The following is an 18,883-nucleotide window of genomic DNA, read 5'->3' as shown; positions in this document are numbered from 1 at the left end:
ATAGAAAGAAAATAATAAATCAGAAAAGGATCAGTGGCCACCAGCTCATGCAAAGTGAAAATAATTTTGGACACTATATCTGTCATATCATGGAATAATTGCTCCACACCAGCGATTATTCAGCAGTGCAGCACATTCACAGCGTGAACAAACGGCCTACAGAGACTGAGAAATGAGCAAACGCTGCCTGCTATAATCACAGCGTCTGTCTGCATCCTCACCGCTGCCCACAGAGGGATTCAAACTACCAAATAATCAGAGATCGTTCTGAACGCAGAGCTCCATCCGCTTTGACCACAACCGTGGTGCGTGTTGCTTGAAAATAAATAAGTTATCGACAAATTTCAGTTTGGTGCACCGTTACAGCTCTAGTTTAGCATCATCTCACATGATCAATTGCACTTCGATGAGTGGAGCACTAAAAACTTTACATTATTATTCAATTAATACTTGTTTTCTGAGAAAAAAAAAAAAATCTTACTCTGTAATTTTGTCATGTTTTCAAGTACAAATCAAAGACAGACCTAAACATCTCTAAATCAAGACACATTTACTTCAGAAGTACAAAGATTTAAGATATTAAAAAATAAATAAAAAAAAGTTAAAGGAAACAAGGAATCGGTAGCCAAATAAAAATACATAAATTAATTTAATAAATCAAAGGGAAAACAAGATTATTTTTCTTATTTATCTTACTGTTTTAAGCGTAAACCAGGGGTATTATAGTTAACTAAAACTGTAACAAAAACTAAAACCATAAACATTTCCATTACATAAAATAAAGTTTAAATTAAATAAAATATACAAGCTTTTTATTTTGGCTTGTTGCCAAGGCAACATTTTGCATTTTAATTTAGTCTAACTTGATGTATGAAAATAACTAAAACTAAATTAAAGATTAATAAAAATAAACAAAAAATTACTAAAATGAAAAATATAAAAATAAAAACTCAGTCGAAAATGTGAATAAAAACTATACTAGTTTCTCAATGATACTAAAATAATTCGTTCATTCGAGAAAAGACTTAATCTCTCATAATTTTCTTAAGAAATTTCCACTCTCAAATTTGAGAATACTCAGATATTTGCACTGGAAAACAAGACAAAAATACAAAATAATCTTTTTTTTGTTTGTTTTTTTTAGAATACATATTCATATATAATTAATTACTGTCAAATTATGTATGGATAATGGAGTTTGAGCTTAAGTAGACAAAAAAAAAAAAAAAAAAGTTTGCTTCTGAAGTACACAGTTCAGTAATGTTCTTTAAGGATGTTTAGATATTTTATTGGAAAGAAAGAACACATTAATATTAAAGCATGTTGTTAAGTGTGTAAAACCTCATAAACACACACAGGGTGTTAGATGAAGTGTGAAGAAGGCTGGGAACTCTGTCATAAGAAGATAAATGACTACGGAGGTGAGGTAAAGTCAGCAGGAACGTGGTTTCAGCTTCATGCCGGTGTGTGTAAATGAGACGGGACGTCAGATAGAGATGGGGCAGACGATGACCTTGTCCTCCAACAAGACGCTGACCACCAGGAAGACGAGATAGAGCAGGAACATGATGAAGCCCAGCAGTTTGCTCATCTTCCACTTACAGGCGGCGATGGAGATGGTGACGAAGAGGAGCATGAGGAAGAGCAGCACGATAGCGCAGAACAGACCGTTACTACTCACCCGAACCGGGCTCATACTGTTGCCAATGGAGTACAGCAGCCATGGGAGCGGTAACCTGGGAAACAAAGAAACGCTCCTATAAATATACAAAACTGAAGCTCTGATACAAAACCCAGTGAACTGCTTAATGCATTATACAGTATAATGAAATACGGAAATAACACTTTCAAAATATATACTTGCGTGCAAAACGAAATGTAACATTTTCAGACAACTGCAATTTAACTGCAACTCATTGTAGTTAAATTAAAATAATAGTTTTAAATAGCTACTAAATGCAATTAGCTGAACTTTAGAGTGTTTTGACCCACTTAAGTAGGACTTAAGTACATCTTTATATGTAATTGAATAATTACATCTGTTGTCTTTGAAATATGGCTAAAGTACTGCTGAATGTACTGACAAGCATTTATGATAAACTAAAACATACTTTGATGTAATTTCTATTGACATGTTTGTCATATACTTACATTTATTTGTAATAAAACATTTCTAATGATGCAAAGTTAGTTTAGTACCTTAAAATGTTAAACTCTAAAATATTAACTTTAAAATGTAAAATAAAATGAATAAAACACTGTTTACAGATAATCTATCTTTTCATGTGCTTTACTATGTTAGTCAACACATCAAAATAAATGTACTTCATTAAAACACAATAATAGATTATTAAAACAATGATTTAAAATGTTTGTTAAGGTAAACGTTTAACATTAGAGCGCACAATGTTTATATGCTCACCAAATCAACATTTAATTAAAAAATACAGTAAAAACTGGAAAAAAAATTAATTGAATATTATTAATAGCTATTTACTATGTGAATATATTGTGAAACGTAATTTATTTCTGTGATCACAGCTGTATTTTCAGCATCATTACTCCAGTCTTCAGTGTCACATGATCTTCAGAAATCATTCTAATATACTGATTTACTGATCAACAAACATTTCTGATTATCAATGTTGAAAACCAATTTCCAATATTTTTTTTGGAAACCGTGATACAGTTTATTTTTCAGGATTCACAGATGAATAGAAAGTTCAAAACAACAGCATTTAATTGAAAGAGAAATATTTTGCTACATTATAAATGTCTTTACTGTTACTTGTGATCAATTTAATGCATGCTTGCTGAAGAAAAGTATACATTTCTTAAATAAAAACAAGCCATACCCCACAGTAATGTCGAATATGTTGGAGCCCACAGAGCTGGACACTGCCATGTCTCCCAGACCCTTTCGGGCCACAATGACACTGGTGATCAGATCTGGGATGGAGGTTCCCGCCGCTAGAATCGTCAGTCCCATGATCTCCTCTGTGATTCCTATAGTCTCTCCCACCTGCAGAGATATTAGCTCTAAACAATCAGAACAATGGCCTCAAATCACCATTCAGTTCAACATCAATAACACACTGCCAGTGGAAGATTATTTCACAGCGAGAGTTTAAAAAGACTCCATGAAATCAAACAAACTGAACTTTAGAGTGTTTTTAACCCACTTAAGTAGGATTACAAATAAAATTCACTTAATTTCAGAATGTTTTTTATTTTTTTATATGGTGCAAGTATTGCTGAATGTGCCGACAATGATTAACTCAAATATAATTTAATGTAATTTCTACTTAAAGTTGCATTAAAATTGCTATTAAATGCTATTAATGTTACAGGTTTGGTTGTTGGGAGTAAAGCGCACAATGAAGGAGAACATTTAGGAACAAACTTTTAAGCAAAAGCCACAGGTACACATAGAAATCAGCCAAACATAAACATAAACCAAGACAGACTGTGACAAGAAGGAAACTAAGCGTATTTAAACACTGGGACTAATGAGACACAGGTGAACAGAATGACATAATCAGCAACACAGGAAAACTAGGTCACAATGGAAATAACTAAAAATACACAGAAACCAAGGCATACATATGACAATTAAACATTTGCAATAATGAAGTTGCAAAGTATTTCATTTAGAATATATTAAGTTTAAATCTAATATTGAATAACACACTACAGTTAAAATAATAATCAAGTTCTTTATATGTACTTTAGTATGTTAATCAACACATTAAAATAAGTATACTTCTTAAAACATGACAAAAGATTATTAAAACATGATTGAAAATGCACTTTAAAGGGAAACTTTTAATTTGACATTATTACAAATTTAAGTGTACTTAAGTGTGTTCAGAAACAGTTATGAAAGTGTCTTTCTTTAAGTCACTTATATGGCTTAGTAGTATATTATTTTTATATAAGCATAGTATATTTTTATAGTATATTTTTTAATATAAGCAATTTTTAAATTTGAAGTACAATACAAATGCACATTCAAAACCATTAAGCACACTTTTCACAAGGGTTTGTCAAAAAATTAATAAATAATCATCTTCAGCAAATGGATAACTAAATCCAGATGTTCTGAATAAAGATATAAACAGCCCTGATGTGAACTAGTGTCTGGTGTCCGGTCTTACCTGATGAGCCCACCACACCATCAGGTAGGAGAATCCCGCGATCCAGCAAATCGCTCCCAGGAACGTTATGGGAAAAAACTTCTGGGAACTCTGAAGAAAAACACGAGAATCATCTCCCGGTTACTCACGGTTCTCACATCTGCATCAAACACTGGTCAGAAACTCACGGGCTTCCGGACGTCCGGCAGCGTGATCCACAGAGGTAAGATTATGGGCAGGATGAAGAGATACATGAAGCGCTTGCGTTTGGACTCGGGCCACGACAGGCTCAGAGGCTGATCTTCCTCATCATCCTCTTCACCCTGATCAGAGAGAATGTGTGAGATGTGAACATTTCCAATTATCTCCAACACACTGCTCCGACACATTAGACTGGGCTCCTGTTTCTCCAATTAAAGCTCATGTAAATCCTGCGGGATGGAGGAGCTTTTGTCAGAACATGCCATATTTAAATGCAGCTATAACCAGGGTTATTAACGTCAAACAAAAAAAAAAAAATGCTTAAAATAAACATGAATATAAAATAAACTTTTTATTTAGTAAAATGTTTATTTTATCTAAAGTTTTATTAAATTATATTAGTTTTTATATAATTTTTGTTTATATATATATATATATATATTACTATGTATTTGTATTATTTTTTTATTTCAGTTTTAGTTATTTTAGCATGTCAAATTATACTGAAAAATCTGAAAATTTAGCTTACCTCACTAAACAAGCATACACTTACTTTTACTTTTTGCAAGCTATGGACTTATAGCTTAGCTTGAATAATGAGTTAAAGTAAGTTTTAATATTATAACATTTATATTATATATTAATAACAATAATAAAAATGATAAAACCATAAATATACACACACATTGTTCAAAATTCTAAATATTAATAACAACTATAATTATGTCAATGATTCTAAAACACTGAAAACAATTTTTTAATTTTTTTTTACATCAAAGCAAAGAATATAATAAAAATAATTCAAAATATTAATAAAAACTATACTAGTGTGTCTCAAAGATCCTAAAGTAGCAGCACTATAAAGCCATAACACATCAGCCGAGCGCTGAGGTCTTTCTCCAGTGTGTGTGAGTGTGTTTCTGTATCTGTGGTGTGTTACAGTGATCCTCAGAGATGCTCTGTCAGACCCCTCAGCATCACTGCTGCGATGAAGCCGCTCAGACGGAGCAAAAACAAACACACAAGCTTATGTGAAACTCCAGCGTTCTCGCTCTTTCTCTCGCCATTTCCCTCTTCATGCTGCTCAGAAACAGCTGCACTGAGTGTGTGGAGAGTACAGTGAGTGTGTAAGAGCAGGCAATCAGAATGTGTGTGTGTTGCCCTTTAAGAGCGGTGGAGTGGTTACTATGGTGATGAGCAATGTGTTTAAGAGCCGATTCCTAGCGGAGGAGAGTTTGTGACGACGCGCGATCAGTCTGGAATCAAACGCAATGCTAACAGCAGACGTCAAACAGAACCATACTGATTTTGCAGAATAAACATAACATAATCCTAAACCTAACCGTAGCCTGAAAGAGAGAGTTCACCCAAAAATGAAAATCCTGTCATTATTTACTCACCTTCAAGTCGGTCCAAACCTGCATGAATGTTTTTCTTCTGTTGAACACAAAAGAAGATTTTCTGAAGAATATTGGCAAAAAGACAGTTGACGGTAGCCATTGACTTCCATAGTATGGAAAAAATACTGTGGAAGTTAATAGCTACCGTCAACTGTTTGATTAACAACATTCTTCAAAATATCGTCTTTTGTGCTCAATCTATTGAATTTGGTATTGTTATACGTCCAAAAAATACAAAAAAGTTGTAGAAATTGTATTTAAGACCTTAGTGTAGTTGTAGTTTTACTTTAAAGTACATTTTTATTATTTACGTTTTAATAATATTTTGTCGTGTTTCAAAGAAGCATGTGTAAAGTACCTTATTATCTTAACCGTAGTATATTAAAATACAAATATATTTAAATACATGACATATGCATGTTTCAATAGAGATGACATTAAAGTATATTTTAGTTTATCATAAATGCTTGTCGTAGGTACATTCAGCAGTATTTTAACTTAATATTTTAAAGACAATAGAATTATCAAATTACATAAAATGTAATTACATCCTACTTAAGTGGGTCAAAAACACTCTAAAATTATGAATTTAAACTATAATATATTTTTATTGAATTGCAGTAAACATGCAATGAAGTGTCTGAAAACATAGAAACATAAAAAGTATATCCTTTTAAATTCTACTACTTCTGTTATAAGTAGCCTACTTTCTTAAAGATTTGTTCTTTTTCAAAATGGTGTAACGCAGAATGAACTCATGACAACTAATGGCTTTAAGACATTGTTAGGTTAAATGCAGATTTGCCAGTCTCTGAAATATGAAATATATGAAAATGTAATTAATTACTCTTTGTCGTTGTTGACACACGTTTTTAAAGGAATATTCCACGAATAAATGCAATGAAATTCGATTGAACAAGATATTAAAGATGTGTTCTGTTGAAGGTAAACTGCACAGTGAATGTCGTTGGTCAGTCTGGATGAAGAAACGAGGAAGAGTCTGAATAAACATCGGTAACTGATTCTGAAATGCTCTCGGTTGTATTTCACTCCTCCCTCTTCTGCTTCAACAGAAATGTGACCTTTTCTTCAAGTAAAAATAGCTGCTTGTTGAGAATATTTTGAGATTTTTAATGTCACCTTCAGCTGCAGTGTGTATATGGTGTGTATATGGTGTGTGTGTGTGTGTGTGTGCGCGGCGAGGGGGGTCTGTGTGTTTGTCTCTGTGTGTGTGTGTGTGTGTGTGTGTGTGTACCCAAAAGTTAGGTAAACCTGACAAAATCTCCAAAACAACTCCCTTTGGGGACGTCCTCATTTGTAAAACAGGTTTAAAAGAAACTAAACAAAGTTTTTTTGAAATTGTAAAAATGCAGAAAGTCTCCTGTGAGGGCTAAGTTTAGGTGTAGGGTTGGTGTAGGGCAATAGCACACACAGTTTGTTCAGTATAAAAACCATTACGCCAATGAGATGTCCCCATTTCGATAGCTATGTAAACGTGTGTGTGTGTGTGTGTGTGTGTGTGTGTGTGTGTATGGGTTGTGTGTGTGTGTATGGGTTGTGTGTGTGTGTGTGTGTGTGTGTGTGTGTGTATGGGTTGTGTATGGGTTGTGTGTGTGTGTGTGTGTGTGTGTGTGTGTGTGTGTATGGATTGTGTGTGTGTGTGTGTGTCTGTGTGTGTGTGTATGTGTGTGTGTATGGATTGTGTGTGTGTGTGTATGGGTTGTGTGTGTGTGTATGGATTGTGTGTGTGTGTGTGTGTGTGTGTGTGTGGTGGGACAGTGTCCTGCAGGAGCAGTGTAATTATCGGGACGGTGCACTGGTGAAACACTGCTATGGGTGTGAAAGGAGCGCCGCGGCTCCTGACAGACACACAGGGAACGAACACTCAAAATAGTTTCAACAGGGAAATGACAGAAGAGACGAGGCGATCATCGGTGACACTGAGATAAAAAATAAAACGCAGCAGATGACGGTGAAGGAAAGTTACTTTGGTTCCATCTACAACATACAACATGTGTTTTACATGATTATATTGTGTTTAATGTTTAGTGTATGAGATCATACATATGTGTGTGTTTGTGTGTGCACACGTTTATATATAATTTATGAAGTTTAAAATATTATTTAAAAAAAAATCATAATCACACCAAATTTGATAGTACAGCTCTATGAATTTATTTATTCATTAATTTATGGCCACACTTTATTTTAAGGTCCAATTATCACCATAAACAATTAAATATGACTTTTGCTTAAAAAAAACTCCTGATTTGTTGCTTATTAATAGTCATTAAGGTAGTTGTTCAATTTAGGTATGCATTAGGGTTAGGGATGTAGAAGATGGTCATGTAGAATATGTGCTTTATATGTACTAATAAACATCCTACATTTATATAGAAAGGGGTCATAATATTTGGTGGTCCATGGCATCAAAACGTTTGAAAAGCCCTGCCATTAACACTGTTAATTAAATGACAATTATGGCCTAACATAATTGCAAATGCTCATTGTGGCTGTTTAAAATACAGAATATCATATAAATCTTTATTTTTAGAATATCCCAGTACAATTTGTCCAGACATCAGACAATCCTAAAAGTAGGAATCTTTCTCTTCATCAGTAATGTATTGTTTGATTCGGCACACACGAGGGTTCACAGGACTGAAGGATCAGCTCTCATTCTCTCATCTCCTCTCCTGTCCCTCCTTCTCTTTTTTTAGTAACTTCCAGGACAATTTGTCCAGACATAAAACAATCCTAAAAGTAGGAATCTTTCTGTTCATCAATAATGTATTGTTTGATTCGGCACACATGAGAGGGTTTGCAGGACGGATGGCTCCTCTAGTCCTTTCTCCTCTCCAGTACTATAAAAATAGATCTAAATCTTCAGAATAAATGCCATTTTTAATGCAACAAAATCAAAAAGTGAAGCAAGTGAGGGCATGTTACAGATTATGTGTGTTACACCATCAGATTACAACTAAAGTAATTACTTTACTTACTTGAATTTACACTATTTTGCTGTCAAAATAAAATGAAATGCATACACTGCACTACATACACTGCGTTAGGATAAATTATGTTTTATTAACAAAGTTCGGGAGGAGCACATCAGATACTTAGCCTAATTAACACAAGTGGCACGCAATCAAGTCAATCAGCCCACGGATATAAGTACAGCTTACATACCTCCACTCATTCGACGGTCTATCAGCATCCCTCCACCACCCCTTCTCCACCAATATCACTAAGTTCTCACCACACCATGGAGGGGGTACTCTGGGTTCAGGCCGTTCCCGAGCTCAGAGCCCTTGCCCAGGACAGCACGCCTACTACGTATTACCATACTCGCCAAATACACATTACGTAACTCGTGCTAAATATATGTAAGCGTGAACTCGTGAACTGAGACTTGTTATAGCACTTGTATATCATTGCTCTTTTGTTGATTTTGATTACTTCCATTGTCCTCATTTGTAAGTCACTTTGGATAAAAGCGTCTGCTAAATGACTAAATGTAAAATGAGAATTGTGTTTATATATGAACAATATTTTGCTATAACATGTATTGAAACGGCCTGTGTGTTGCATAATAATGCTTGCTCCAGTGAAAAAAGCCCTGTTGTCTCTCACATCAAAATCCAGCCACATATTTGTTTAGAGCTGTTTTGGCTTGTAAATGGTGCTTGATCTGCAGATTTCTCTCCTGATTCAGACCAGACCACTTTTTCACTGGAGGAAGCGTTATTATGGATTATGGACTCTATGGTATTTTATTTTAAAACGTCTTAATACTGGATTTGTTTCAGCTTTTGTCTTCTCCAGATGTTAACTGATGGACTGGAGTGGTGTGGATTATTGTGATGTATTTATCAGCTGTTTGGACTCTCATTCTGACGGCACCCATTCACTGCAGAGCATCCATTGCTGAGACAGTGAATATGGAGCAAATTTTGTGCCAATATTCATAAACAAATGATTTTCTCACAAATGCGTGCGGGCAGATTTTCTCACACGTGCAATTGAGCAACTTTCTTTTTATTGCAATGCAAATGTATAATGGATAGCAACAATATTGTGTACCAAAAATGAAAGCTTAGACAATTTAATTTAGTATCAGATATAGTAATATCACCCAAGAGGTCATTAATTATTAATAAAAAAAATGAAAACAAATCACATTATTTAGTGCAATATCTAAAACTTTTTTATTTTTTTAATGATGTAACACGTGCAATCATTTGTCTAAAATAATTACATATTTTTTAGCTAAACAAAATGATGAATATTTATTTTCTGGTGCCACTCTTGTCCTGTCAATTGGGGAGCGGGAACTGCGAGCTGAGTGCTGCAAGAGGTCCATTCCGGCTGCTGAGGCATTTCAACGGCGAATCTCAGCGTCATGTTTTCTGACAAATAGTGAGTTTAGTGAGTTTATGCTTAAAACGAGAACAAACATCTGTCAATGTGGTGATAACAAATAAACGTTCTTTTAAAGCAAGGATCACAATGTAAATAAGTTACAGCATCTTTATTGTTAACCTTGACAAGAAAGTTGTAAAAGTGTGTATTGCTAATTTTTGTGTTAAATAAACTCAACTAGTTTTCTCTTTGAATTAAGTTTATTTTTCTGATCCCACTGGCAGACATTTGTTCTTGTTTTAATCACAAACTCAATAACTTTTTTCAAGAATTGTTTATGACTTGATATCTGAAGTCATTTTGCTTCTCAAGTAAATAAAAAAAAAAAAAAAAAATATATATATATATATATATATATATATTACAGTGTAGAACAAAACTAGCAAAAGTAGTTTACACGTTACTTTTGATAATGTCACATCACATTTAAAACTCACCGTTCTGAGCATCACTATCTGATCTACAATTAAAATGTGTTCTCGTTTACGTCAACGAGTAAATAAATAAACTGTACTCTGTGAATCCATGCATGACCTTTGATGACCTTTAACCCGGCCGTATGTAAAAGCCCTCGTATGCTCATGACAAGAGACAGCAATGTTGAGGTCGTGTTGATCTAAAGTTCACGAGTGATGCTCTCGTGAGCAGGTTGTCACGGTGACATTGAGAGGACTCTCGGTCTGCATGCTGCGCCGTCTGTTCTGCTGGCATGTTGCCGTGCCAACAGGGGGCAGAGGAAGAGAGAGCTTCATCTTCTGAACGCAGGACCGTGTGTGTGTGTGTGTGTGTGTGTGTGTGTGTGAGGAGTCGCAGGCCAGCGGGAGGGAGACGGACGATCAAATGTGTTTTCTATTGAGTCACCATAAGTGTGAGGTTTCTGCAGTCCTGCCGTGACTTGGCCTTCATTTCTGTTTCCAAAGTCAGCGCTATGATTCACTTTCTGTCCCGTTTTAGCACTGAAATCTCTGTGTAACGAGTTGAGTGTACAGTAGCAAGTACACGTCAGTCTTATTTTAGTATCACTGTGATATTATTATAGCTTTTGTTACTATCTTGAATTTGTTTCTTTTTATTTATTTCTTTATTTTTTCATTTTAAATTTAAAGTTTTTGGTCATTTTGTTGTGTTTGTGTAATTTTTAGTTTACTATATGTATGTATAGTTTTTATTCTTTTTAGATTTGGTTATTTTAGCAAGTCATGTTTAAATAAAAGTGAGAAATGTCGCCTTGGTAACTAGCTTAAAATAAGTTTTTGTATGTTTTATTTAGATTTTTAGTTAACAATAATACCACTGTCAGTAAATATGGGTTTATTTAATCTTATTCTTTATTATTATTATTTTTTCAGATGTTCCGATGTCTACTTACAAAAAATCTCAGAATTTGGCAAATATGTCAGTTAAATCAGATGATGAACATGATTGAAAAATAATAATAAAATAAAAACATATACAATGCAAAAATATATTATTTGTATTATATCAAATCTTGTGTAATATGCTGTACTAAGAATGTGATTTATTTACTCCAGTGTGTCCATTAATGTATGTTGGGAAGCATTTAAATACACAGGTATTGAAACAGTGATGGAGATATTCAACATAGACTACATCAAACTCTTACAAAGACAATGTCTCTTTTGGGCTTAAATGAGGATTTTAATCTCTCATTGATTTTTTCCCCTTTCTTTCTTGGACATAATATTTATGAACTGCATTTTTGCCTGGTATGTTATTGTTGTTTTTATTATTATTATTAGTTTCAGATAGAACTGAACTGCAGTTCGTGGACTGACTGTTTTATTATAAACACCAGATCTTTCTCATTGCTTTGTATATAATTCCTGAGAAGCAGTGAATTGACTGGTTGACAGCTGAAACATTGCTATATTGTTTTATCCCCTGCTTCAATTCAATAAATAATATTTAGAGTGCTGACCTTTCTTCTAATTTGTATTTTTTTAGTTAACAGTTATAACCCTGGTGCGTGTTTGTTTTATTAAAGCATCAACGACTCACGGTATTCACATCCTGTCCAGCGGTGCCGTTCATCGGTGGAGTCACGTCCACCTCGACACTTGAGCTGTTCGGCACATTTTTATCTGTAACACAAACAGAAAAGAAACAAGTGAAGTGAGTTTATCTTTACTAAATGGCCAGATTAAGCAAATTAACCACATTCATGCAAAACAATCCCCACATGAATCCTTCTAAAGCAGGTCTAGCATAGTCTTCAGCTGATGTTTTTTCAGCACCTCACGCTATGAGCGCCACATTTGCAGAATGTAGAAGGTAAATTTACCAGGCCTGGATATTAAAATGTTGAACTTCCCAGATATTTCCATTCAAACCTTCACAAATTTACCTTTACATAGTATAGTACTTACAGTTTTTTTAAGGTATCTGAAAGTTTAGCACATTCTAGCCAATGCATATGTCCAAAAAAAAACAAACATTGCATTATCACGGTAGGTTTGTTAGTGGAGCAATAGTGGCAAAAATAAAGAAAGTCCAGTAGATGGGTTTGAAAGGGTTAAAGATGTTCTGTGGTCACATCAAAGAAGCTGCTCTCAATTGCCCTGCTTTTGATGCTAATATGCTAATATGGAACTGTTAGCATAATTTCCCACTTGAAATGAAAGTCCATGTGTGTCTTCATCACACAAACAGTATTATGGGATTAAGTTATATTAAGATACTTCATTTCATTTCTATAAAGTGCACACACAATTGTAACCTTAATGAGCTTTTTGTACCTGATCAAATTGGAAAAAAAAAGATTGGAAAAAGCTGGTTCTTGTTCACTTCATCAATGGATTTAACATGCAATGGCAAATTTAACAGAGCTAGACACAGGTTCAGTGCATACTTTACTGTGTGAAGTTACTTTACCTCACAAATCTTTATACTACCACTTACCAGCAACTCCATTTGAGTCCTCCACCTGGCATTTATTTTTGGCAATTTTTTGAAGGATGGATGCCTTCTCGCGGAATTTTCCTGAAAAAAAAAAGTCCAGAAAGACCATGAGTGATTTGGATTAAACAATTTTCCCTTGTGACAAATAAGTGTGCTTAATTTTAAAAAGTATTACCAAAAAAACTATGCTTGTAGATAATATTCACAACACTTTCTGTTTCTTAACACACTTAAATACACTTTTAAAAAGAGCACTTCATAACAGTGTCAAATGAAGCCTTTTAGTGCTTTAAAGTACACTCATGTGTTGACTAACATACTAAAGCACGTGAAATACTGGATTAGAATTTTTAACTTCGATTTCACCTTTAAAATTGATATATTTTAAACGTAATGTACTAGATTGCAATTCATTACAAATGTGAAGTTTCAAATATATTTAAATGTCTGACATACAAGCTTAACAGAAATTTAATAGAACTTATTTAAAAAATAATAGAAGTAACTATGAAATTACATAAAGATGTACTTAAGTCACATTTAAGTGCGTCAAAAATCACCCTAAAGTTCAGCAAAATGCATCTGATATAAATTTAAACTATAATACATTTTTATTTAAGTCCAATTAACATGCAATTAAGTGTCTACAAAAACATTACATTGTTCACACTTAAGTATGTTATTTTAAAGTATTTTCATTACATCATAAGTAGTTCACAAGGTTATCACTGTGCAAGATTCACAGATACCAATTAGTTTAAATGTATATAGCTATTTTAACCTTAGTTTTCGAGTGAGCTCTGTAGTAATAAGACTTAATGAATATGTTTTAATGAAAGTAGTAACTCCAGCATGTGTCATAAACAGTAACACCCTTAAACTGTATCTATATTCACTATTTAGCACAGCCTTTTAGTGCTTGGAAAAAGGTCAAAATACCATTTGACCTTTAATGCAACTTTCAAACCAACAGCACACAGTAAACACAGCTGCTTGCTGCTGGTTTAGGAGATTAGAGACAAAGTCTATAACTCAGCATGGCGAGAGCAGCACCAGACCCACGAAGCAAACATCAATACAGTTGCACAACCTTTCAGGATCCATCAGTGTGGAAGTGAAATCTCAGGCGGTCACACACAGACAGCAGCAGCATGTCTCGTTCTGTGTGTGTTCGAATGAAACCGCATGTGCACGAGCTTGCATTAAAGCTATGAACATAATGTGTGGTGGGTTGGTCTCACTTCACTAATGGAAAACATCATGATCGGTGAATGTCTTTGAGCTTCCTGAGGAATCATTGACTCTGATTGGCTGATAGACAGACTGTCCTGTCTGGCTCGATCGGTGCGGTCACCACGATCAACACACACTTGTATGTTACGTGACCTACATATCATTAATACACCTGGAACGGTCTGGAAGTGGCATTGGAGTTTGAACTAAGCAGGTTTGTGTTGTTGTACGGGTTTGTGGTGTGTAAGGATAGTTAGTAGTCAGGATAGTCTTCAACAGGGGAGGCAAGCTGGGTTTCTCAAAATCACAGCAAATATTCCCTTGTGAGAAGAAGTACACATAAAAAGAGTAATTATTACAGAAATAATATATTTTAAAAGAATATACTTGCATGCAAATTTAATGTAATGTTTTCAGACAGTTGCATGTTAAATCCAATTAAATTAAAATCTATTATAGTGTAAGTCTACTGTATATTAAATGCAATTTGCTGAACTTCAGAGAGTTTTTGACCCACTTAATCAGGGCTTAAATACATAACGAGAAACACTTTCATGACTGTTTTCACTTAAGTATTCACTTTTATTATTCAAATGCAGTTTTTTTAATAAATGCACACATACTCTCTCTCTCTCTCTTAAGATTTTAAGTACACTGCAAGTGCACATTCAATTATGTACACTTCTTTTTCACAGGCTTTTACAGACAGGTATTATCTAGGTTATTGTTGGGTTGCTCTGAATACAAGCAGAGATTCTCTAAATAGTACCTCGTGTACCTTCCCATGCTGAATATTACAACATCAAAGTCTGTTTAGTACGGAGGAGGGAACTAAAATTAGAAACCCTGTGTAACACACACAAACGCAGAATCGGTTGCCTTAGATGTTATGGATCCTCAAAGAGACTTAAGCAATTCAGCTATAACAGACGTCTCAGAAGCGACATTATTGCATTAGTGAGACGTGAGAGAGAGACGGGCTGATATTATTGCATTATCCCTTGCATAACTCTAGTTACAGAATGACTCACTCTCGGTCTCAACACCGTGACGTATGTTTCTTACCATCTATTTCTGTGTGTGTCTGAATGCAGTCAGCCGTTTTATCTGACTCAACACGGATTGCTGAGCGATTACAGACGTGACGAGTAATGCAGCTTTGCTATCGGAAAAATCTGCCGCATTCGTGTAATTTCCACCCACCGTTCTGGCTAACGCACTTTTAAAAGCACCCATTAACTATTAAAAGCACCCAGTTTTCTTAAATGCATGGATGTATTTATTGAAACAGGATGTTTGGGAAGGATATTTTAAAAAAGCCATTAATCATGACTTACTACTTGTTAGTCAGGTGATATCAGGGAAGAGACTTTCTCATTCTTTAAAGCATCTCTTTGGACATGTTCAGTACTGGATGAATCATCAGTATTTGGTCCACTTTCCTCATAAAGACTGCTAAAGCTTATTTGTGTTAAAATTCAAATGCCAGAAAATGCCTATTTTAACCGTGTAAATTTGCTAAATTTATAACACTTTTAAATGATCCATGTGATCAAAACTGAGAAACCTGTCGCACACAATCTACTCCATGTCTTCTGTTGTCCGGTTGATAGTTTAGGGTTTTTTAGCAAGTAAAGTTATTTTAGTGCAATTATACAAATGCTTCACGTGTCTCTTTGCTGTCGAAACCTTACTGACACAGTTGCTTTGGTAGCTTCCCTCCTGTCACTAGGGAGAGTTGGGGAAGTAACCATTCTAGCTCACCCTTTTATAAGGAAGTGAGTAAGATTGTAGCCATGTGCTTTGGCATCTTTGTTCAAGCTGTTGTATGGGCCCTATTTTGAGTGCTCAATTTCAGCTCAATGTAAGTGATGTTTTTGGTTTTTGTTGGATGGATTGTGTATATATGCATATGGAATGTTTCATGTTTGGTCTGATTATTATTTAATTGTGTTTGTATACAGAGGGTTTTCTTTTGTGGGTGTATGGGCTGTACCAACCATCAACTATGAGTATTGAAAAGAGTAAGGACTATTTCATCCTGAATACTCGTTTGGACTGATTATTCTTGGGATATTCCTTAATGCTTGTTCTGGAATAGGAAATGGGTTCTTAATATGGACATTAACCACTGTGAGCTCCATCATCACGGTTCATCTGTGATCTTTTTGCGTTCTCTACCCCTTTCAGAGGAATGTTATAAGGTAGTGTGGTTTCATGTCTGTATGTGGTCAGTTTAATGGGGGATTTTCTTTCAATGAAGGTTTGTTCTTTCTTTTTTCCGATACTAAATTAGGAATGAAACCACGATTTGCACTTATGTGAGTGAAATCTCGGCAAAAGGGTCATGAAACTAAAAATGGCAACACACGGCATCGTGGATAGAGAGACGAAGCAGAAGGAGAGAAAAGTGAGTGTTGACAGAAAGAGTCTTACCTTCCTCGGTCATTGACTGATAATATTTTAGCTTGCCATAAGTCCCCAGCTCTACAATATCACACACAGAGACAAGGGTAAGGAAACACACGCTGGCACATGTACTCCAGCACACACACACACACACACACACACACACACACGTATAAGTGTCAGTGAGAATGAGGAGGTGATGTGGTCAAAATAAATCTCTCTCAAGGCCGATCTCACAGGCATAAGTGCAAAAAACTGAACAAAAAGACAAAGAGGAGGAGAAAAAATGCTTATATTGAGGCGAACACAGAGTGATGTGTCATGATGCACCTAAAAGTTTACTTTATTTGATCAAAAACACAATAAAAAATGTGAAATAGTATTACAGTTTAAAATAATGGCTTTCTATGTTAATATACATTAAGCTCTAATTGATTTCTGTAATAAAAGCTGAATTTTCAGCATCGTCAGTCTCACATGATCTTCAGAAATCACTCTATGCTGATTTGCTGCTCAAGAAACATTTCTGATTATTATTACTGCAGACAGGTTGATTGTTTTGCATGTCAATCAGACCCATTCTTCCCGTCTAAGTGGGCATTTCTTGGCCAGAATGAGCTGCAAACTTTATGAGTCTGGTCATGTGACACTAATAGCAATACTATTTATAAATTATGTATAAAATAATTTGCTAATCTCAACCCAAGCAAAGTCAATTTTCATACCATTTTCATTTTACTGTTGTAGAAGTTTAAACTTGATCTGACTTCTGATTGGCCGGTGGTTAGAGGTCACTCTAAAGGTCATGACCTTTAGCTTCAACAAAACAGAGAGAGGAAAAAAAAACTCGCTCTAGAATTAATTTGTGTTTTTGCAAAACTCTTTGAGCCATGTTTGATTAAATTAAATTGATTAAAGTCCCAGATGTATTTCAAAACACTTTATATATTATACATGACTGATCTGAAGGGGACTTTAATATTTAACTGAGGACATTGCATCTAAAATTAATTTTAGATTCACGTAGAATATAATATACAGTGGAGTCCAAAGATTTAAAAATGCTTCAATTGATGTAATGCATTTTTTTCACTAATAATATCACTGCCATAAAGAAAATCAATGGTTTTATTTATGCTCTTTTAAATGCTGTATACTTCATAGATGATATAAACATGTCCAGCAGCGACCTTGCAGAACGACCTCTGCAGCTGCTGACAGCTCATCCCAGCGGCACAAAGCTTTTAACATCGATTCAGCCGGGAAAGGGTGTGTGACTGCATGAGTGTGTTCACGTTACGTAATAAAGGTTGCAGGAAAGATGCGATCAGACGGTTATTGGCCTGTGTGTGCGTCTGCGCATGCGTAAGCATCAGCTGGAACAGCCTATGACGGATCACTGCGTCTTTATGAATGTGTGCAAATGGATCGCTCCAAAAATAGAGGAATTGTTGGTCCGGCGTGGAGCTCAATAATCAATACACACTGCCATGCAAGAGGTCAGACGCACACACACACACACACACAGACTAAAGCACTGCATGTTACGTGTGTCGTGTCTGAGAAGCATGAAAGCTTGTGCAGTGTGTGTCTGTGTGTGATGAGAAGCGATGAATTACGTGTGCATGTGGAAAACCAGGCTCTAGTCATTTATTATGTGTTCAATATCAATTAACGAACTTATGCAATTTATCAATTCATCTGGGGAGGGTGTTTTACTCCAGAAGTCCATGTGCCGAGGTATATACGGGATACTCGTCACATTAAGCCACTAAAACAAATACAGTATATAACGAACACTATCACGATGTGTCTTTGTGTTTATGGAGTTTCACAGAGTTTGATGCTTGACGCTGTGATGCTGCGAGAAACAGTAAAGCGTGCTTTTTCTAACTAATATGCAAGGAAAAAAAAAACTAAATCAAATGAAAAAAAAATATATATATAAATGATAAAATAAAAAAATATTATATTTATATATATATTAGTAATGTCAAATGATTAATTGCGATTAATCGCATCAAAAATTGTATATATATATATATATATATGTATGTGTGTGTGTGTGCTGTGTATATTTGTTATGTAAACGCAAAATAAATATATTTTTTAAATATTTACATGTATATATTTATATTCATATCATTTATATTATATATAAAT

At 34.7% G+C, this 18,883-nt stretch overlaps 1 protein-coding gene across 1 annotated transcript in view; it reads right to left on the bottom strand.

The window, feature by feature from the left end:
- Positions 1–1,486: 1,486 nt before the first annotated feature.
- The window catches only part of LOC306881726 (solute carrier family 24 member 2), a gene marked incomplete at both ends in the record, with an annotated part of 39,311 nt that continues 21,914 nt past the window's right edge, over positions 1,487–18,883 (bottom strand). The window contains 7 exons of the mRNA XM_079435963.1: positions 1,487–1,736; positions 2,856–3,022; positions 4,158–4,247; positions 4,325–4,459; positions 12,179–12,261; positions 13,079–13,159; positions 16,748–16,798. Of these exons, the coding sequence (XP_079292089.1) occupies positions 1,487–1,736; positions 2,856–3,022; positions 4,158–4,247; positions 4,325–4,459; positions 12,179–12,261; positions 13,079–13,159; positions 16,748–16,798 (857 nt within the window). The remainder of the gene's footprint in view (positions 1,737–2,855; positions 3,023–4,157; positions 4,248–4,324; positions 4,460–12,178; positions 12,262–13,078; positions 13,160–16,747; positions 16,799–18,883) is intronic.

This window comes from Barbus barbus, assembly GCF_936440315.1.
Source record: "Barbus barbus genome assembly, chromosome: 2".
Lineage (NCBI taxonomy): Eukaryota > Metazoa > Chordata > Actinopteri > Cypriniformes > Cyprinidae > Barbus > Barbus barbus.
The sequence above is the reverse complement of the archived record's forward strand: the minus strand, read 5'-3'. Positions and strand labels throughout refer to the sequence as shown.